Source organism: Enhydra lutris, unplaced genomic scaffold (genome assembly GCF_002288905.1).
Source record: "Enhydra lutris kenyoni isolate GAN:26980312 unplaced genomic scaffold, ASM228890v2 scaffoldscaffold66, whole genome shotgun sequence".
Taxonomy (NCBI): Eukaryota; Metazoa; Chordata; class Mammalia; order Carnivora; family Mustelidae; genus Enhydra; species Enhydra lutris.
The window spans coordinates 9,718,460-9,741,509 of NW_019154150.1; the positions used below are offsets into that span (position 1 = coordinate 9,718,460).

General features: G+C 41.7%; 1 protein-coding gene across 2 annotated transcripts in view; it reads left to right on the plus strand.

Moving 5' to 3' along the window:
• LOC111159143 (SH3 and cysteine rich domain) overlaps positions 1-23,050 on the plus strand; it is a 151,816-nt gene that overhangs the window by 124,939 nt on the left and 3,827 nt on the right. For both annotated transcript variants that reach the window (XM_022521572.1, XM_022521575.1), the window contains 2 exons: positions 6,600-6,651; positions 6,772-6,909. In XM_022521572.1, the coding sequence (XP_022377280.1) occupies positions 6,600-6,651; positions 6,772-6,909 (190 nt within the window). The remainder of the gene's footprint in view (positions 1-6,599; positions 6,652-6,771; positions 6,910-23,050) is intronic.

The window sequence follows — 23,050 nt, forward strand, 5'->3', positions numbered from 1 at the left end:
TTGAGGAAAGTCTCTGATGCATATTATGTTCCGAGGCTGCACCATGTCAGGAAACCCAGACCCTCCTGAATGCCGCTAATGTGCTCAGCAGCCATCCTCTCACTCAGATGCCTCTTCCAATTAGGTTCTGGAGAGCGTGATCCATGACAGTTCAGGAACATTTACCAAATCCATCCAAATGGCCCTTTAGCCGAATGCTTTTTCTCCTAGCTGCTCTCCAGACTTGGAGAAGCACAGGCAGTCTCACGGATGTCAGGTTTAAGACAAAATTAAACTGCAGATTCAGGAGTTCCTCGTTACCTACCCGTGTGCTCAGACTGTAAAAGGCTCTGGACCAGGACTATGGAAATTGAGAAGCAGGTCTAGCGAAAAATTAAGCAGTAGATCTGAAGTTAATGGAGCCATTTGGCTCCTTCTTATGTTTCCCTGAGCTGGTTTTTCCAGGACATCTCTTTTGGCTGAGTGACTCTGGTTGCTATAAGACTGACTTGGTTTTTGTTCATTTGTTTGGCTTTGGTTGGTGGGTTGGTTGGGTGTTGTTGTTGTTTGGTTTGTTGACTTTTTTGTTCCTAATGAATAGAAAAGGGTCAAAAATACTAAAGGTAGCTGAAAAATACTTGGCAGAGTCAAATGGGCAGTTCTCATGAGTTTCACAAGGCTTGGGTGGTATAAGAGGCAGCTGGATTTAGTTGTGTTAGTCGTGGATTCAGATCCTGCCTTTAACTAGTGAACCTTCTTACCTTCTTACTTGTGTGCAGAAGGGGCTGGCTGTGCCCGCTTCATTCAGTGAACCCGCTGCCCCTCTCCAGCCCGTTTGGCTGTCCTCTTCCACTATTCCAACACCTCTGTTGCAGTCAGCAGCTGGCTGGAGAATACTAGCTCCAGCCACCAGCCCTTGCCACAGCCTTCCCGTCACTACCTGGGGTGGAGGGCAAGAGGGAGGGGCAGATGAGAGAAAAAAGCTTTTCCCAAAGCTCTGAATAACACTGAGGCCACTTAAGAGGCCAAAGATGATTTCATGAACCAACCATCCCTGCCAAAATCCTAAGAAAACACCCATTTGAAAGGTAATAATCACTAGATCTTCTCATTTCTTAGTGAAAAAAATTACACTTTCAGGTAAAAATTAGAACTTTTGAGGCCTTAATGTCAGGGCTAAAGCGTTCCACATAGGCATTCTCGTCCAACCCACACAGCAACTATGCAAAATAAATATAGTTTATTAAGTATTTATTATGTATAATATGTAGTTGTATAAACATCATTGAGGTAGCTGAGTCTCAACAAAGCATGTATGTTGGGATTTTGGCGGGGGTGGGGGTGGGGCAGTCAATTCCATGCTTGCTTGTCCCCTCCACCCCCAGCATATTTCTTCTTGTTCAGCAAAGAGGCTTAATGTAAATTACCAGCTTCCATGTCTTTCCCCTTTAAGAGTACCAGCACCTTAACTAAAGTAAAATCTCTTAACTACTTGGAAAAAAAAAAAAAAAGAGTACCAGTATCTTGAGGGCAATAATTACGTCTTAACAACCATACCAGCCACCATCTGCTGTGGTCTTATCTAAACATGCTCTACAAGTATTACCTCACCCAATCCTCAAAAATATTGATGAGGCAGGTACTGTTCTCTTCCTCACCTTACAGATAGGAAAACCAATGCTTCAAAGACTCTTCTCATCTTGTACACTCGACACATACCCAGACCTACCACAAGCATTCAAAAAATACCTGGATGTCCTATAATTTCCTTTGGCTCAATAGGCAAAGATGGAGGAATAAAGAAAGACAAATGTCGTTGGCATTCCAGAATGTACAGTATAGCCAAAACATTGTGAAAAGAGCCCAGAACATCCTTCCTTGTCTCTGTGCCTCCCAGTTGAGGGCCATTCTGAGGTCTCAGGTTGTCTCAGTGGAGAAGGGGCTTCTCAAATGCTGTGACCCCATCGGGGGTGTCAGCATCTAAACTCCTAGGAATCTGTGGTGCCAGTGTGGAATGGAGAGACTGGGCAGGGGGCCTCAGGACAACTCCCCTCCCACCTCCTAGAAGACCAAACCATGGTCATACACCTTGCAGAATAGTTCTCTGAAGCTGGTTGGGCTTAGCAGGCATTATCCATACACTCTGTGACACCGTGCCCTCTAAGTCACTAAAACCAGTCTCCCTCATGGTGAAAGAAAGAGGTTCCTCTGTCCATGTGAAAAATTGAGAAATGAGGGAAGCAAAGGACTGCGGAAAATGAACCAGATAGCAGCCATCCTGTTATCACACACAGACACAAACACACACACTCATGGAGCAGCGCTGTCCCCTCACTGTTGAGCCGTGATTCTGCACTTAGCTGTTGTTACTCTGTTCCTACTCGTGATGGTAGCACACAGTTCCCTCATCGTGTCAAGACTTTCTGAAAATCATCCTCTGGATCCAAGACCTATGTTAGTGAGCAAACCAAAAGAAAAGGTCAGCTGTGGTGTTCTGATCAATCTATGCCAAAGGGGAAACTGATCCCTTTACCATTTACGAATTACATTATATTGCGTACATGTATGATTCTTGGGTACAGCAAAAGGCTTACCTGAACTTGGGATGCTCTGATTGAATTAAGAAAAGGGAACCTTTTTTAAAATGTTTGGGGGCTTGACAAGTTCATCTCCAGGAATTTGGAAATAGAGCTAAATTATAAAATCTGCACATTATGGATTGGGAACATAAGGTCTTCTGAAAGAAAGAGAGTAAGTGTTAGACCAGCACAGGACTTTGAAGTGTGAGAACCCAAAATGAGAAAGAATTGTTCCATGAAGAGGGGCCTGGTCGGCCATAGAAACCTGAAACATTTGGGGGAAGAGAGTCACTCATTGGCGGTGTCCATCCTAAGACCAACCACAGGAAGGAGGATTTTTAGGCGTTGGGCCTCCATTCCTCCAGGAACCATGGACAGGCTCTCCCTATGTGGAGCAAGGGAGCAGAATGTTTGAATTTAATTCCTTGATGGCAGGATATAGTGCACCAAAACCACAGACAGGAGAAGAGAACAAAGCTGAGAACAGGTTGAATGGAGGACTCACAGGTGATAGGGAAGGGTGGCCACATTGGGCCACCCAAGCTTGCAGCTGGGAGTCAGGGGAAGAGCGCACCCAGGCTGTAGGGGCAGCTTATGTATGGCAAGCAGCCGGGGTTAGCTGGTTTCCCAGGCTCCCCGTGGATTAGCAAATCTGAATAAAATTTCACATGTTCCAGGGCATAAGGGCTGTCCCTAGTTATCTGGTATATGGCCCCAGGAGCAGACAGGCTGAGGCTGGGGCATCATGGCCTGAACTGTGAGAGTCCAAAGGGAAGAGGTTGGGGTGTTGGCTTAACAAGTTGCTTAAGGGGAACTGACTGGCCTCTAGTGAGAGTCTCAAAACTAGGTCAAGACAAAACATATTACTCAGAGGGGTTTTATCTTGCTCGCCTCCTCGGATCCACAGGCCTGGATCCCATCTTGAAAAGGAGTCTAAGTCTGAGTGAAGGAGCAGTGGAACGAGTGCCAAGATTGGTGGGGGATGTGGGGCAGGGGCAAGGAGCAGGGCCAACCTCATGGGCCATGGGTTTGCTGACCGAGTTTCAGAGCGTTGCTGTCTTGGATTCAAGTGCCGCCTGAGGCAACCTCCTGCCTGCAGTGAAAACAGACATTAGCTGTCTCCTCCAGATGACTAGAGTAGTTGGCTAATATCAAGAGTCTACCCTGATGCTTTATATCTGCATCCCATCTATTCCCTTCATGGCCCTTATGACAATTTGCAATTACACATCCATCAGTTAGAGATACAATCTTCCTGTTAGTATCTATAACCATATTCAATGTTCTGTTATCTGTGTGCTTATTTGTATCCATCTTTCTCACAGAACATTAACTCCAGTGAGGACGTTATTCTCCAAAGATTACCCAGAGTCAGTATTCTGGAATATTTGTTGAATGAGTGGGTAAACAAATAACAAAAAAGAAAAAATATATATTTGAATGTAACTCTCCTCCCTCACTAGGCAGTTTTCTGGTCCTGGCAGTGCTCTTTTATAGGATAAGACAATCCCCATCACGCTGTCAAGAGGATGTTTGGTATTGCTCATAAAATTATAGCTGTGTTCCAGTGAGTGCCTTGTTCTAATATGTGGTTTAGTTACCATGTGTCATATGCTCAGGGACAGCCCACCTATGGCCACGGTAAAGAGTGACTCTCTATCTAAATTGTAAAACCAGCAGTTAGATCCAGGCAGTATCCTTTCTCACCCTTAGGAAAAGGTGCCTCTGCCCCCACCCTCACCTCCACCTTTTTTCCTTACTTCCTGTTTCTACCAAGCCATCAGCAAAGTCACTGGACTTGATGCTAACACATTGTTTCTTAGGTTATTAGGTTAAGTAAAATCAGCTGGAGCGAGAAAGATTTTTCTACATCAGCTTTCATCCTTGCTGCTTAATTAAATCCCTCACCTGGGAAAAGAGTGATTTTCAGCCATCTCTCTTTCTATGGCATCAGCACGGAACTGTGACTGTTGAAATACCAAAATGCCGCTCGTGTTTAATGCTTCAGGTGTAACAAGCCTGTTCTATTTGGAATCCCCTACGAAGATAGATATTAACTGAGAATTGAAAATGACAGCAGAGGAGATTGAATCAGAATACCAAATGAACCCATGGATCTATTTCCTCTCCTGTTTCAATCCCTTGAAATGTCCAAAAATATATATTTTTTAAAAACCCTCCATAAACAGTACTAGAAAATAAGAAATAATAGTATCTGAGACCCAAAAATTTTGAAAAGTTCCTGGCAAACTACAGCAACTAGAATTGAGGACAGTGAAGATGCCTGGAGACCAAAACATGCTCAGGAAAAAGTAACTTTTAGGTATAAGTAGGGGGACATTCAAGGAGACACTGAACTCCCAGCAAATTCATTGAAGAACATGAGGGTGTCTCCAATAGCTTGAGTGCATTAATGACCCAAATTCTTCACCTTTTTCCTATACTCCTATCCTTTGCCGTGGGACCTTATAGTTCCTGTCACCACGGAGGTGGAGCTGCTGTCCCATCCCTTGAATCTGGACTGGTCTCATAACATGCTTTGCCCAATAAAACAAGGCAGAAATGACAGTGTGTCAATTCCAGCCCTGGCCTTGAAGGCCTTATGTGTTTTGTGTGTTTCCATTTGCTGCTCTTAAAATTCTGGCATTGACATGAATGTGCAAATTAGCCTTCTGGTGTATGAGAAACAGGAAATAGGGCCAAGTCTCCCCAGTCATTCCAGCCAACAGCCAGCCGACACTCAGGTATGGGAGTGAGCCATTGTTTTGTGGCTATATGTTACACAACATTATCATGGCAACATATAACTGACGCAGACTCCCAGCTGTGTTCATGACACCACATTACTGCTTCTAATGGGCAATAGGTAGCAATGGTATTTGACTCTAGAATCAAAGGAACAGCTGTATTCAGAAGAAAAGGAACCTATGCCTGTGTGAGTGCAGAAGTCTAAGAAAGAAAAAGAGCTGTGTTTAGGTAACTCTTGACCCCAGACCATCTAGAAAGCAAGGGAAGGGAAGGAAAAGACAGGTGTACTTAGCAGGAGAATAAACTGATCTCCCCCTCACAAAGGTTAAGAAAGACCCCCTGTTTAAGCCATTGGGGGTAGTGGTAGGAGGCCCCACACTGCTTGCCTGCTACATTTTCAAAGCATCCAAAAATGATAGGCCCCAATCGAGACTCCCTGCTCTTTTAAGCAGAACCTGAAATTATCCCTTGCACTTGGGAGAGACAGTGCAGACGCAGAAGCATGTAATAGCAGAGAAGCTCGCCCAGCTGCCCACACCCATCTACCTCTGTTTTTAGCCATTAATGTAAAGAAACAACTAAGAAAAAAAGAGAAACAACCAAGAAACACAGATATTGAAGAAAATCCCTTGACATGAAGGTGAAGCAATAAAATAAAGAGGAGGCCAACCAATTCTAGGGGAAAGAAAGAACTCAATAAAGGAAAGAAATACTGTTTTTAAAAACAGAATATAATGTTCTTAGAAATATCTATTATAATATCACATCCATAACAGGAAGTGGCAAATATGAATAGGAAACTTCCAGAAATAATAAAGAACCCTTCTCTATATGTAAAAATAAAGCTAATATTGAGGTACCTGGGTGGCTCAATTGGTTAAGCACCTGATTCTTCGTTTTGACTCAGGTCATGATCTCATGGTTGTAGGATCCTGCCCCAAGTCAGGCTCTGTGCTCAAGCAGAAGTGTGCTTGAGATACTCTCTCTCCCTGTGTGTCTGCCTCTTCCCCTGCACTCTCTCCCTCTCTCTCCCTCTCAAAATAAATAAATTCTTTTAAAAAATAAGGCTATATTATTTTTTCAAATACAGCATGGAAATAGTACTTATTTTGAATGTATAACAAAACTATTTTCATGGGTGGGAAGAACTGAGAAAAAGTCATGTTTATTTTACTTCTATTTATTTTAGGATTATTTGTGTAAATGAAAAACTATTACTTGTGAATCTGAAGTGTGATCTTCTTTTTTTCCCCCCTCTCCTTCCCCACTCAACCTGTTCACTCTTCATTATAGGCCAGGAGACATGATTACCCTTCTAGAAGACACCAATGAAGACTGGTGGAAAGTAAGTATTCCTCTTTCTTAAAAAAATAAAAACAAAACAAAACAAAACAAAGAATCACTTGGTAACTGTAATTACAACAAATGAAACAATTGTGGACGCATGTCTCCTTTTTCTTTCCAGGGGAAAATTCAAGACAGGATTGGCTTCTTTCCAGCCAACTTTGTTCAGAGAGTACAACAAAATGAGAAGATCTTTAGATGTGTTAGGACCTTCCTCGGTTGTAAAGAACAGGGGCAGATGACAGTGAAGGAGAATCAGGTGAGTAAAGCATGCAAACACATACCAGGTACCACCAAAACAGAGAAAAAAATCACTAACAAACATAATGGCACCCATAAATCTGAATGAATGGGGTCATAGTCCAAGTGTTCACTTTGAGAAAAGAGAATACTCACTCTGGTGGTATTACGTAGTGTAGCACAATCTAAACCTGCAAAACCAGAATGTTCAGAAGCTCATTTAGTGTTATGTGTTCACAAGAGGAAATACACATAACGTTATGGCAGCAGAGTAAGGACATCTATCTGGGCCTGGTGCCTTTTCTCTGAGGACCACTAGTCTCTGATGTGGACACCTACTCCAGTTTTGGTTCTGTGCTGGTGTGCACCAATGCATGGTTAATTTTTTGTAGTCTCTTAGGAATACTTTGTTATTACTTCCTGAGGGTTCCACAGTTCATTGCATTTGTCTCCAGTCACAAAAACCCTTCTAAATAAGGTCTCCTTGTCTAGACTCCAAGTTTCTACCTTTTCACTGGAATCCAAGACACCTTCACATTGCTGCATAAAACATAATCAGGACAGAGGTAACCAGGGATTGTCTCACACCAGTGCCTGGATGTCTCCATACATCTAATCTAGAGGTTTCTGACGCCATCTTGCTCTAGAGCCATGTTGAATGTGAGGGTCAACATGCAACAGCAAATAAATGATGCTGTCAGTTTCCTAAGAAGTGAGGAATGAACTCCTTCCACGTGTATGTCTTTAAGCTCCTTGCTTCTTGCTCCCCCATCTCACTCTTGGAATGTTGACAGACACAAAGTGACAAGACACACACAGCTCAGCTCCTTGTCCTAGCTCTGCCTCTCTTTGCCTTCTTCCAGCAGAGAGAGGGCTTCCTACTGCCCCTGCTTCTCTGACTTCCAACTTCCCTCACGGTAGATCCTGTATCCTCACTATGAAGTAAAAATAATACGTGAAGACCTCCACATTTGCTCTTGGTGTATTTGGGGATGATTTGAGAAATCAGACACTAGAAATTTCTTCAGTCCCCTAAAAATGTTTCACAATTAACTCTAATTTCCAGTTTGGGGAGCCAAAGCCTTACCTTTCTTTCTGTATCCACTTTTGGTATGGTAATTCTAATATTTCCTGAGGCAATTAATGCCTCTAGTTGGAAATGATGAGGCTCACCCTACAAAGAAGTGAATGAAAATGAAAATGAAATTAAAAATGTATTAGTAATTTTAATACTATCCCAAGGTGCCTGGGTGGGTTAGGCGGCTGTCTTCAGCTCAGGTCATGATCTCAGGGTCCTGGGATCGAGACCCCCGCATTGGGCTCCCTGCTCAGCGGCAGTTTGTTTCTCCCTCTGCCCCTCCCCCCAGTCATGTGCTATTTCTCTCTCTCTCTCTCTCTCTCAATCTCTCTCTCTCAAATAAATAAATAAATAAAATCTTTAAAAGAATAATAATTTTAATACTATCCCAGTTTGATAGCATTGCCCAAAAGACATCTTGAATGTCATTTTTGCAATTGCCTACAAAGATAGTTTCTAAGTCCCATAAGACTTTATATTATTTTATATTTACCTTCCTTTATATATGATTTATAATTTTAAAAAATTGGTTTACCTAACTTGATCAACAATTTTATGTGCCACACATAGTGCCAAATACTTGATCATCTTCAAACTAACAAGTATACTCTCAAAGAATAATGATTTACCTTTTCTTTATGACTATTTAAAAGAAAAATCTTTATATCTAGCCCATGGTTCACAGAGAAGGAAAGAACAAATTAATACAGTCCTGGACATTGCCACAGTGATAATTATCACAAGGACCATCATTATTATTACTAATTATTTATGTCATATATATATTTATAGAGTATATATACCTACAACATTTTACTTGAGATCCCACACAGGTCCTATGAATTTTTTGAATAATTAATCACTATTTATATTTTATAAGTGATGAATCAAAAGTTCATACATGTTATATCCCTTGCTCAAGGGGACAAAAACCTGGTAAGTAGCTAGGCTGGAACTTTTTTTTAAAGGTTTTATTCATTTATTTGACAGTTAGAGAGAACAAGCACTGGGGGAGACAGAGAAGTAGGCTCTGCTGGGCAGGGAGCCTGACTTGGGGCTTGATCCCAGCACCCTGAAATTGTGATCTGAACAGAAGACAGACACTTAACCATCTGACCCACACAGGCACCCCCAGGCTGGAACTTAAACATAGGTCTGCAAACTCCAAGCCAAAATGCTTTCCACGTGCCCTGAACAAGGTGGCACCAACTTTGAGCTGTACAGCACCATTTGCATAGTTTGGCTCCCAGGGAAGGGAATGTCATTAAGGCAAGTATCCTAGGACCAGAGAACTCCTTAGAAACATTCTTACTCCTGTAAGTGCCCTATTGGGTTATCTTTCATTTCAGGCAATGGAATCATCCTTATCAGACTGAGACCCCAGCTCTAGTGCCACACACCCCCCCCATACAGCAAACGGGCACTTTTCCCAGCTGGGTTCCATGCCAGGGCTTCTCCAAGTGTACCCAACTGCATCCTCCTTGTTGCAAAAATTTGGAAAGTCTTTTGAGTGAAATAAATTCAAGAAGGATATCCATCTTTATTGGCAGAGTGTTAATAAATAATTTTGCCAGCATGTTTGATTTTTCCCTCAAAATAATCTTATGCTTCCTCACTTGAAATTGAACATTGTCTTTATGTTGTTAATATACAAGTCCATGAAATCAGAAGGCAAATTAAAGTTTGCTCAACTTTATCAATTTCCAGAAGCAGAGCATCAACTCAGTGACTCCTACCAATTCCTTGACTGTTAGTCCCCAAAATTCTCTTTTCTAGGAATGGGCTCACACCTGTCTTCTCCACTCCCATGGTTGAAGTACAGTCTTCCAGGATGGGGTGGGTGGGGGAGAGGCATACAACCCAATTTCTTCAATTAGATATGCTCAAGACATTAACACAGCATTTCAGCCTGAACCAAATGAATCTGCCCATGATTCTTTAAAAAAGTTCCATAATCCCCGATATTTGTCCAGCCTGGTGTTTCTGAGAGTATGGTTTGAACCATCTGAATCATAATCACCTGGGAGCTTGTGGAAAATGCAGATTCCTGGACTCCATCCCAGACCTGTGGAAGCAGATCTTCTCAGGGCAAAGGCAAAGAATCTCTCTCTCTACAAACTCCCCAGGATCAAAGCTGAAGTTTGAGAATGATTTTCACTTCCATTCTCTCACTTTCAAATCCTGTGTAGTCCTGTAGCAACTGAAGGCATTTTTCTGTCCAATTATATGTGGGTCAACAAAGGCACTGAGGTCTCTAGCCCTACACAAATTCTTTATTTTCCATCTTTGGCATCAACACGGCAACCAATTTTGGAAAAACATGAGCCACTTAAGAGAAAATGTACATTTTAAAGATCTATTATTGTGGACATTGCTGCTATGAACATTGAGGTACAGATGGCCCTTTTTTTCACTACATCTGTATCTTTGGGGTAAATACCCAGTAGTGCAATTGCAGGGTCATAGGGTAGCTCTATTTTAAATTTTTTGAGGAATCTGCACACTGTTTTTCAAAGTGGCTGTACCAACTTGCATTCCCACCAACAGTATAAGAGGGTTCCCCTTTCTCCACATCCTCTCCAACAGTTGTTGTTTCCTGTCCTCTTGATAAGTAAAGCAGAGAAAGTCAATTATCATATGGTTTCACTTACTTGTGGAGCATAAGGAATAACATGGAGGACATTAGGAGAAGGAAAGGAAAGTGAATTGGGGTATATCAGAGGGGGAGATGTAAGATGAGAGACTGTGGATTCTGAGAAACAAACTGAGGGTTTTGGAGGGGAGAGGGGTGAGATTTAGGTGAGCCTGGTGGTGGGTATTAAGGAGGGCATGTATTGGATGGAGCACTGGGTCTGGTGCATAAACAATGAATCTTGGAACATAAAATAAATAAATAAATAAAATTAAGATGTTAAAAAAAGAGAGCATCTTAAAAATAAATAAATAAATAAATAAATAAATAAATAAAAATAAAGATCTATTATTAAGAAAAGTTTTTAAAATTTGGCTCCAAATCACTTAGTCCTAAATTAGTTTAGGTGTAAAATTTCAAAACATATTGGTCAAAATGAGGAGAGCTTAACCTAGTAGCATACCCCGTGTGATTTTGGCAAAGTCACTTCTGAATGTCAGCGTTCTTATCTGTAAAGTCGGCATAGTTGCACCTCCCTCTTGACATGGGTAAGGGTGAAACATGATCCCCTGTGTAAAATGCCAGCACTGTGCCTGACCACCCACCAATGCATAGCAAGGTCCCTATGCAGCCGGCACCATCTAGAGTGAGTTCCATACTCATCTGCAATGGCCAGCACTGCCTAAAATTACCTAGTAAACATCAGAAAATAGCCAGTATGGTATTTGCAACTCTAAAAATATAGACAAATGCTCTTTAACAGGGAAATAGAAGAAATTTGATTCTGAAAACAAATGCAATGCATCTCTTTGATCAAATCACATTTCTGCCTCTGGGGTTAATTTGTCTCATAATGATTATATTATTTTTTCACAGAGCTCTTATTTCCAAAGAGAATCAAGTTATCCTTTCGTTGTGAACACAACTAGAGTTTGCACTAATGCCAAAGTTTGTGTTTTCCTTATTTTTAAAATCTAAAAAATGTTCTTATTAAACCATAAAAGTATTTCTTGAAATTCATCCATAGTTCTGCCATCCCAATAGAACTGTTTTTATTGATTCTTTGTATTATGTTGAAGTTTTTAAAGAAAAACAGGCAAATTATTTTTAGATTACTAAACTAAAATGTATTTATCGTGGAGAAATTTGAAAATTACAAAAAAATATAAAGAAGAAAATAAAAATAGCAGGTAACTCAAGCATCAAGTTATTATTGACAAAAACAATTTGGTATATTTTCTACCAAATTTTTCTTATAATTAATATTTTGGTGTATCATATTCTATTTAGTGTTCTGAGTTTTTTTTTTAACTTAGTCATTAAATGTTTCTCAAAACAGTTTTTATCAGTTCTCTAACATTTTATCACATACATTAGGGTTTGGCAAACCATGGCATATTGACCTATGGTCAAATCTGGTCCTGTTTTTAAAACAGAGTTTGTTGAAACAGAGCTATATTCGTTCATATGTGTATCATCTGAAGCTACTTTCACACTAGAACAGCTGAGTTGAGTGGTTGCAACAAAGACCATATGGCCTGCAGAGCCAAAAATATTTACTATTTTCTTCTTTACAGAAAATGTTTGTCAACCCCTAGTCTGGATGTACAAGAATGCATTTCAGTATTCTCCTGTTGTTAGATATTCCATTTTAATTTTTTAATTTTATTTTTATTTAATTTTTTAAACTATTGATAATGCAACAAACATGTTTAAACCAAAATCTTTTCTCCATAACTCTGATTACATCCTTTTTTTAATTTTTTTTTCTTAATCATTTTTTTATTTATTTTCAGCATAACAGTATTCATTGTTTTTGTACCACACCCAGTGCTCCATGCAATCCGTGCCCTCTCTAATACCCAACACCTGGTTCCCCCAACCTCCCACCCCCCCACCGCTTCAAACCCTTCAGATTGTTTTTCAGAGTCCATAGTCTCTCATTGTTCACCTCCCCTTCCAATTTCCCCCAACTCTCTTCTCCTAACTCCCCATGTCCTCCATGCTATTGGTTATGCTCCACAAATAAGTGAAACCATATGATAATTGACCCTCTCTGCTTGACTTATTTCACTCAGCATAATCTCTTCCAGTCCCGTCCATGTTGCTACAAAAGTTGGGTATTCATCCTTTCTGATGGAGGCATAATACTCCATAGTGTATATGGACCACATCTTCCTTATCCATTCGTCCGTTGAAGGGCATCTTGGTTCTTTCCACAGTTTGGCAACCGTGGCCATTGCTGCTATAAACATTGGGGTACATATGGCCCTTCTTTTCACTACCTCTGTATCTTTGGGGTAAATACCCAGTAGTGCAATTGCAGGGTCATAGGGAAGCTCTATTTTTAATTTCTTAAGGAATCTCCACACTGTTCTCCAAAGAGGCTGCACCAACTTGCATTCCCACCAACAGTGTAAGAGGGTTCCCCTTTCTCCACATCCCCTCCAACACATGTTGTTTCCTGTCTTGCTAATTTTGGCCATTCTAGCTGGTGTAAGGTGATATCTCAATGTGGTTTTAATTTGAATCTCCCTGATGGCTAGTGATGATGAACATTTTTTCATGTGTCTGATAGCCATTTGTATGTCTTCATTGGAGAAGTGTCTGTTCATATCTTCTGCCCATTTTTTGATATGATTATCTGTTTTGTGTGTGTTGAGTTTGAGGAGTTCTTTATAGATCCTGGATATCAATCTTTTGTCTGTACTGTCATTTGCAAATATCTTCTCCCATTCCGTGGGTTGCCTCTTTGTTTTGTTGACTGTTTCCTTTGCTGTGCAGAAGCTTTTGATTTTGATGAAGTCCCAAAAGTTTATTTTGGTTTTTGTTTCCTTTGCCTTTGGAAACATATCTTGAAAGAAGTTGCTGTGGCTGATATCGAAGAGATTACTGCCTATGTTCTCCTCTAGGATTCTGATGGATTCCTGTCTCACATTGAGGTCTTTTATCCATTTTGAGTTTATCTTTGTGTACAGTGTAAGAGAATGGTCGAGTTTCATTCTTCTACGTATAGCTGCCTAGTTTTCCCAGCACCATTTATTGAAGAGACTGTCTTTTTTCCACTGTATATTTTTTCCTGTTTTGTCGAAGATTAACTGACCGTAGAGTTGAGGGTCAATATCTGGGCTCTCTACTCTGTTCCACTGGTCTATGTGTCTGTTTTTATGCCAGTACCATGCAGTCTTGGTGATCACAGCTTTGTAGTAAAGCTTGAAATCAGGTAACGTGATGCCCCCAGTTTTATTTTTGTTTTTCAACATTTCCTTAGCGATTTGGGGTCTCTTCTGATTCCATACAAATTTTTGGATTATTTGCTCCAGTTCTTTGAAGAATACCGGTGGAATTTTGATTGGAATGGCATTAAAAGTATAGATTGCTCTAGGCAGTATAGACATTTTAACACTGTTTATTCTTCTGATCCAAGAGCATGGAATGGTCTTCCATCTTTTTGTGTCTTCTTCAATTTCTTTCATGAGTGTTCTGTAGTTCCTCGAGTACAGATCCTTTACCTCTTTGGTTAGGTTTATTCCCAGGTATCTTATGGTTCTTGGTGCTATAGTAAATGGAATCGATTCTCTAATTTCCCTTTCTGTATTTTCACTGTTAGTGTATAAGAAAGCCACTGATTTCTGTACATTGACTTTGTATCCTGCCACGTTACTGAATTGCTGTATGAGTTCTAGTAGTTTGGGGGTGGAGTCTTTTGGGTTTTCCATATAAAGAATCATGTCATCTGCGGAGAGAGAGAGTTTGACTTCTTCTTTGCCAATTTGGATACCTTTTATTTCTCTTTGTTGTCTGATTGCTGTTGCTAGGACTTCTAATACTATGTTGAACAAGAGTGGTGAGAGTGGGCATCCTTGTCGTGTTCCTGATCTCAACGGGAAGGCTGCAAGCTTTTTGAGGATGATATTTGATGTGGGTTTTTCATAGATAGATTTGATGAAGTTCAGAATGTTCCCTCTATCCCTATACTTTGAAGCGTTTTAATCAGGAACGGATACTGGATTTTGTCAAATGCTTTTTCTGCATCAATTGAGAGGACCATGTGGTTCTTCTCTCTTTTCTTATTAATTTCTTCTATCATATTGATTGATTTGTGAATGTTGAGCCATCCTTGTGGCCCAGGAATGAATCCCACTTGGTCATGGTGGATAATCTTTTTAATGTGCTGTTGGATCCTGTTTGCTGAGATCTTGTTGAGAATCTTAGCATCCATATTCATCAGTGATAGTGGTCTGAAATTCTCCTTTTTGGTAGGGTCTTTGCCTGGTTTGGGGATCAGGGTAATGCTGGCTTCATAGAAAGAGTCTGGAAGTTTTCCTTCTGCTTCAATTTTTTGATACAGCTTCAGGAGAATAGGTGTTATTTCTTCTTTGAAAGTTTGGTAGAATTCCCCAGGGAATCCATCAGGTCCTGGGCTCTTGTTTTTTGGGAGGTTTTGGATCACTGCTTCAATCTCGTTTCTAGATATCGGTCTATTTAGGTTGTCAATTTCTTCCTGGTTCAATTTTGGGAGTTTATAGTTTTCCAGGAATGCATCCATTTCATCTAGGTTGCTTAGCTTATTGGCATATAACTGTTGATAATAACTTCTGATGATTGTTTCTACTTCCTTGGTGTTAGTTGTGATCTCTCCCTTTTCATTCATAATTTTATGAATTTGGGCTTTCTCTCTTTTCTTTTGGATTAGTGTGGCCAATGGTTTATCGATCTTATTGATTCTTTCAAAAAACCAGCTTCTAGTTTCATTGATACGTTCTACTGTATCTCTGGTTTCTACCTCATTGATCTCAGCTCTAATCTTGATTATTTCCCTTCTTCTGTGTGGAGTTGGTTTGATTTGTTGTTGATTCCCCAGTTCTTTAAGGTGTAGAGACAGCTGCTGTGTTCTGGATTTTTCAATTTTTTTGAGGGAGGCTTGGATGGCTATGTATTTCCCCCTTAGGACCGCCTTTGCTGTATCCCATAGGTTTTGGACTGAAATGTCTTCATTCTCATTGGTTTCCATGAATTGTTTCAGTTCTTCTTTGATCTCCTGGTTGATCCAAGCATTCTTAAGCAAGGTGGTCTTTAGCTTCCAGGTGTTTGAGTTCCTTCTGAACTTTTCCTTGTGATTGAGCTCCAGTTTCAAAGCATTGTGATCTGAGAATATGCAGGGAATAATCTCAGTCTTTTGGTATCGGTTGAGTCCTGATTTGTGACCCAGTATGTGGTCTATTCTTGAGAAGCTTCCATGTGGTCATTCTTGAGAAGAATGAGTATTCTGTTGTTTTAGGGTGGAACGTTCTGTATATATCTATGAGGTCCATCTGGTCCAATGTGTCATTCAATGCTCTTGTTTCTTTATTGATTTTCTGCTTCAATGATCTGTCTATTTCTGAGAGAGGTGTGTTAAGATCTCCTACTATTAATGTATTCATATCAATATGACTCTTTATCTTGATTAACAGTTTTCTTATGTAATTGGCTGCTCCCATATTGGGGGCATAGATTTTTACAATTGTTAGATCATCTTGGTGGATAGTCCCTTTAAGAATTATGTAGTTTCCTTCTGTATCTCTGACTACAGTCTTTAGTTTAAAATCTAATTTATCTGATATGAGAATCACTACCCCAGCCTTCTTTTGAGGCCCATTGGCATGAAAGATGCTTCTCCATCCCTTCACTTTCAGTCTGGGTGTATCTTTAGGTTCAAAATGGGTCTCTTGTAGACAACATATGGATGGGTCCTGTTGTTTTATCCAATCTGCAACCCTGTGCCATTTTATGGGCGCATTTAAGCCATTCACATTGAGAGTGATTATTGATAGATACGTTTTTATTGACATCGTGTTAACTTTGAAGTCTTTCTTTCTGTAGATTGTCTCTATATTTCTATTCAATGCTATTCTTAGGATTTTTCCTCTTTTATAGAACCCCCCTTAATATTTCCTGCAGTGTTGGCTTGGTGGTTGCATAGTCTTTTAAGCCTTGCCGGTCTTGGAAACTCTTTATCTCTCCATCCATTTTGAATGTCAGTCTTGCAGGAGAGAGTTTGGGTCGCGCGTCTCAGGCTCTGAAACAATGGCGCGTGTCAAAGAGTGCCAGCTGGGCCTTTGTACCTCTCTCAGGGGAGGATGAGGGGCGCGCGCATCTCAGGCTCTGTAGCAGGGCTCACACGTTCTGCCCTCCGGCGTGGCTCCCATCCCCTCACAGGGGCCAGACCCCACGCAATCTCGGGTGCGCTGGCGGCTCAGGGACCAAGACCTGGTTTCTCCACTGCACTCTCTCTGGCTCAGCGCCAGGGGAGGCTGTCCTGGGACCGGGGACTTAAGCCCCTATCCCTAGCCGCTCCGATTCCCACAATTTCCCCCTTGCGATCTTTTGCTCTTTTGGAGTGCTTTCAACCAGTCTCCAAGTTAATGCTGGTCCCCAGATGCAGGGCACTCTCACTAGTATTAGGGGTAGTACTTTCCAACCGGTCACCTCTGGTGGCTCCCTCCCCCTTTTGTTTATCTTCCGATATCAGTCCGCCTTTCCCACTCCACTTTACCTGCCCACTGGCGTCTTCTGCCCCTGTAGAGATCCAGACGTGTGTAATTCTGATCTCAGGCTGATTTCATGGGTGATCGGAGTTCTTTGGTAGGTAATCAGCTCACTTTAGGGTACAGGTTGAAAAGGCCTGATTACATCCTTATGATAAACTTTAGAATTTATAGAAAAACAGATAAAAGATTTTTACAGTTCTTGATACATATGACCAAATTGTTTCTAAAAAGTGTGTGCCAATTTCTACCAACATATGTTATTGGTTTCAGAGGTACAGGTCTGTGATTCATCAGTCTTATATAATATCCAGTGCTCATTACATCACATGCACTCCTTGATGTCCATCACCCCTTTACTCCATCCCTCCATCCTTCTCCCCTCCAGCAACCCTCAGTTTGTTTCCAGTGTTTAAGAGTCTCTTATGGCTTGTCTCCCTCTCTGGTTTTGTCTTGTTTCATTTTTCCTCTCTTCCCCCCATGATCCTCTATAGTTTTAACCTCTTGATTGAGTTCCACTCCATCACTCTCCGCTTCCTCCTGAGAGAACATTTTCAGATAGTGCCCCAATTCCTTTAATATTCCTAAGTTTCAATCCAGTCTGCCACTGCTTCTAACATAGATTGAACTGAATATGCATTGCCTGTGGAGTTTTCTTCTCCACCAACCCCCTTCTGCCCACAGAATGTTTACTTTGCCTCTCTTCACATCCTCTCTCCACCTGGAGATTCTCTCCTTAAAACGTCAAGGCTGAGTGTTCCTTCAACCCGTGGCATTCAAGAATAGCTTATTCTTTCAGACATATGCACGTATTGCCTACAGTATTTTTTAATGTTTGATAGTAATAGTTTTGATCCTTTCGCCTTGTGGTAGGCAGAACAACAGCCCCATGTCCTAATCCCCAAAACTGAATGTGTTACCTCGCATGGCAAGAAGGACTCTGCAGATGTGGTGAAGTCAAGGATGGTGAGATGGTAAATTATTCTGGATTATCCAGGTGAGCCCAGTGTCATCACAGTTCCTTAGAACAGGAAGACAAGAGGGCCAGAGTCAGAGAAGTAAATGTGAGGATAGAAGCTGAAGTCAGAAAGAGAGAGAGAGAGATTTGAAGATGCTATGCTGTTGACATTGCAGATGGAGGAAGGATCCAGGAGCCAGGGAATGCCTCTTAGAAGCTGAAGGTAAGGAAACAGATTCTCTGGCAGCCCAGCCTTCACCTTCACATTTAAGGACTTCCGATTTCCCAAACTGCAAGATAACTTTGTGTCATTTTAAGCCATCAATTTAGTGATAATTTGTTACAGAAACCATAGGACACTAATCCAGATTTCATGCAAAAAGGACTTTACAGATGTGATTAAGATTATGGGCCTTGTGATAGGGAGATGTCCTGGATTGTGTGGGCTGGCTAGCTCCAATCAATTGCAAGGGCCTTGTGTGCAAGGCCCTCCAATTTGAGCCCTTAAAAGCAGTGAGATATATCCAGCTGGAGTCAAAGAGAGATAGCAGAAGAGGGAAGAAGGGTAGGTCAGAGAGAGATTAAATGTGAGAAGGACTCAACCCATACTTACTGGATCTCAAGATACAGGAAGGGACTACAAGTCAAGGACTGCAGGCAGCCTCTAGAAACTGAGGATGATCCCTGACTCAGCAAGGAAACCAAGACTGGACTTCAGTCCTACAACCTCAAAGAACTGGATTCGACAGCCTAAATGAGCCTGGAATTAATCCTCCCTTAGAGAAAAAGAAGTAAGGAAGGAGGGGGAAAGAATAAGCCTTGTTGACTCATTGATTTTGGCTTTATGAATCCCAGAGCAGAGAAAACTAGCCAAGCCCACCAACACCAGACCTACAGAAATCTAATGTAATAAACTGGTTTGTTTAAAGGCACTGAGTTTGTGGTAATTTGTTAAACAGCAGAAGCTGTTACACATCTCAGGTTACTCAAATTGAGTCAACCTCATAAGGTGGATTTTACTCACATAATGAGAGGCCTGGATACAGGGAAGTTCTGGGATTCATAATTCAACAGCTTGATGCCATGGTCAGGGATCTAGATTCTTCCAGCCTGATGCTCCGCCATCTTTGAAATATTAGCCACCCTTTCTAGTGGTCACAGATGGCTGCAGCCACCCCAAGAATCCCTTCCAGAAGAAGAAAGAAATTTTCTTCTTAATGTATCTCTTTTGAGAGGAAAACACAGTACCTCAGAACTCCCCATGCTGTTTCATTAGCTAGAACCGGGTCCCATGGGAATCACTAGCAAGGAGAATCAAAACAGATTCGGACAATTAGGATTCACCCAAGTCATGTAGGGTAAGGATGGACAACAGAACAAAAGTCAGGGCTCCGCTGCATGGGAAAAGAACAGATTAACACCACTAACATTAACCAACAGTGTCTGATGCAAATGATTTACTTATCCTAGAACAAGGAGTGATTGGTACAGAGTGGAGGGTTCCCAGCTGAAAGATGAGTGGACCAGAGTTGGTCCAACTCAGTGCTCACTCACGAGTTTTCAGGTATCCTCAGCTGGGGGAGCAGGTAATTATGCATGGCTCTTACACTAACTTCTGTTATCTAAGAGCCTTTATCCAATGTTGGTCTGCAGGGTCAAGTTAGGATTTGCTACTGCCATTGCTTTTTTCCTCAACATTCTCAGCTCTGGAACACGTGCAAAGCTACCTCCTCCTTCATGCAAGACCCCGTGGTCTTTCTGTCTCCATTCCCACCCACTGTTTTATCTGAAGAGGTCTCACCTCCCAGGAGACACTGGTGTCACCTAATGTGCTCCTACTTCCTGTCATTTCCTTTTCTTGGAGGACCACACCAATAAATGGATCAATAAATGTAGAAAGAGAGGTATTAATTAGGAGAAGGAAAAGATGTATTTTGACCACATTAGAAAGTGGAGCCTGTAGTAGTAAGGGAAAAGTGGCTGCCCAGCTTTCTGCTCAAGGGAGTTGCAGAATCTCTGTGGCCTGGGCAGACCTTGGAGGAGGAACTATCTTTCAACCTTGAATATTCATCCTAAATCCAACAGTACAACTTGTTTCAGGCATCAACTGAGTTCTCTACAACTCAGTGGTTGTAGAGAAGTGCCTGTCAGTCTCCAAATGGCTGCCAATCCCAGTGCTCAGGACATTCCACCCTCTACTCCCTATCTTCTCATAGGTATTTTGAGGGAAGACTGAGTCCAGAGCGCGAGGCAAGAAATCCTTTCAAATAAAATGACTGCTCATCTGTTTTAAGTTGCAACCCAGTTGAATGTTAATGAGTTGAGGCAAGGCCAGGGAAACCTTAGATGTTATTAGCAGATGTGCTCCCCCAAAGTGGGTTAGATTGTAGGACTTAAGCCAGGCAAGACCATGAAGGGACCGAGCCAAGAGGAGCACTTAACTGGCAGGGAGCAGAATTAAAGACAACATAGGAGAAGAAGCAGAGGGCTAGGGAGTGGGTCAACAACAAGATATCAAGTAGAGACAAAAATGGGGAAAAATCTAGTCTACTCCCATAGGAGTAGGGGGAGTGAGAGGAGGAGAGTGGTAAAGCCATAAACACAGAAACCAGAGCAAAAACATGGGTGAATGGGGTTATCATTAATAACAAACACTAAGTGGGATGGCTGAGTGTCTCAATCAGTAGAGTAGCTGACTCAGGTCAGCTCAGGTCACAATCTCAGGTCACGATCTCAGGGTCCTGGGATTGGAGCCGTCATAGGGCTCCATGCTCAGTGAGGAATCTCTCTCTCCTCTGCTGCTCCCTGCCCCCCACCACCCACAAGTGCATGCATGCTCCCTCATCTCTCAAAAAAAAATTAATTAATTAAGGAATGCAAAGTCTGAGTGATGCCCAGGGGCTGGCAGTATCCCGGCTGCATGTCTAAGTAAGCACTAGGCTACTGGAGATGCTCTGTTGAGTATGGTGGGTGCTAGTGCTCTATATGTGCTGTACTCACCTCGGTACTGAGATGCCCAGACCATCCCTTCTGCACACATGGTATCCACCAGGCAGTCGGCAATGCTGTCAGCAAGCAGAGTGGACAGGCCAGGATTTGTCAGCAGTAGAAAGGAAATAGTCCAGTCTTCAGAAGTCTGGCTGGCTAGAGAGTAGGAGGGAGAGAGGAAGGAAGGAAGAGAGAGAAAGAGGGAGGAAGGGAGAGAGGGAAAAAGGATATCAGATAACAAGAGGAGAAGAAGGGAGAGGAGAGGAGAGGACAGGAGAGGAAAAAGAACCAGTTTATATAAATCTGGACATCTCCTTCCTCTACTGAAAATCGTCTAACACCCAACTATTGGTTGGTACCAGTAGTCATCTCTGCCTTTTTCCCATTTGGCAGAGCCCTGATTTTTGTTCTCTTGTCCATGTGTACCTCCCACGACTCAGGTGAATCCTAATTGAATTAATTCTTGTTGGTGATATTTTCAGTGGTTGGTCAGTGCCCCAGTTCCATCCAGTCAAAGAGATAGGTCAGAAGGTCAGCAAAGGGACCCTTTTCGTCATGAGTTCATTCAAAAATGGTTAATGATTTATATTGTCAGTTTACTAAATAATTGGGGATTAAAACACACAAGGCCCTTGCACTCATCACACATGTAATTACTCGCAAAATGTCTCTCCTTCCAATTCTGCCCAATAAGCTTCATGAGAGCAGGCATCTGCCTTTATTTCCCAGCTTCTGGAGTGGTAGCTAGCACATAGTGGCCTCTCAGTAAAAACTTGGAAAATGAGTGAGTGAGTGAATGAATGAATGAATGAATGAATACAGAAAGTAGGGAATCAAGGGAATCAATCAAACCTCAGACAACTTGGAGATACCTCTCACATGGCCTGGCCAGTAAAACATTTGCTGGTATAATCAACTGTCTACTTTATCTGGGGCTGAGGAATTTCCTTGGATGTGGGACTTTTCAGTGCGAAGACTGAGAACATCCCAGGCAAACCAAGACAAGTTGGTCACCCTATTTGTGGCCCTGCGAAGCAAAGGAGTTCCTCTGCCTCTCCCTCACCTCCCACCCTCTCTACCCATAATCTTCTGGGCTCATCTTTCCACTTCATCTTGAAAGGAAATGTTTCCAACCTTTTTATCGCTTCCTAAAATGGCAGGTTTTCAAGCCTGGAGAGCTATGTATTTGCACCATCAGAAATTTAAATCCTAGACCCTTCATTTCTAGGAAGAGTACAAGCTGCTGAAACCTATTTTCAACCCTTTGCATTCATCTTTTTCGACTTCCTTTAGCTTCCTCATCTGTTTCCCCTTTGTCTGCCCCCAAGACTGTTCAAGCAGTGCATGGTGGTTACAGAACTCCTCGTCCTATGGAAGGTCTCCCCAAATCAAATCACTGCAGGGATGCCAGCTAGGAGGTGCAGAAGAAATAAGTACATGCAACAAAGTACAAACATTTGTGCATCTTGGCCTCCTATTTTTGAGACACCTTCAAACAACTCTTCCATTGCCTCTACCAAGCACTGTTTCTCTTCCACACTGAAATCTTGAGAGAGAAAAAGGGAAGATAAAGGTTTGGGGTATATATGGACATGCATCTGAACTGTCAGTGGGCTTTTGCTAGAGAGACTGAAATTTACTACTAATGTAAATCAGGAAAATTGTGAAAATGACCCAAAAAACTAATGGAGACCCCAGACCGCAGTCATTTTTTTGTTTGTTTGTTTTATGACTTGGGCTAATGGCGTAAGGCTCTGAGCTCTGGCCATAATTTCCATTTTCCGATTTCTTGCCCAGTGTTCTCCATATTTGACATCAATATGATACAACATCTGTGTGTATATACATCATCAAACTATTTTCATGTTCATTTCTTTATTTAAATATTTCAACTGGAAATTTTTAAATAAGCATCTAGAACAAATCTGCACAAGGGAGCAGGTTTAAAGTTTTTCACTGATGTGGATTGGTTGG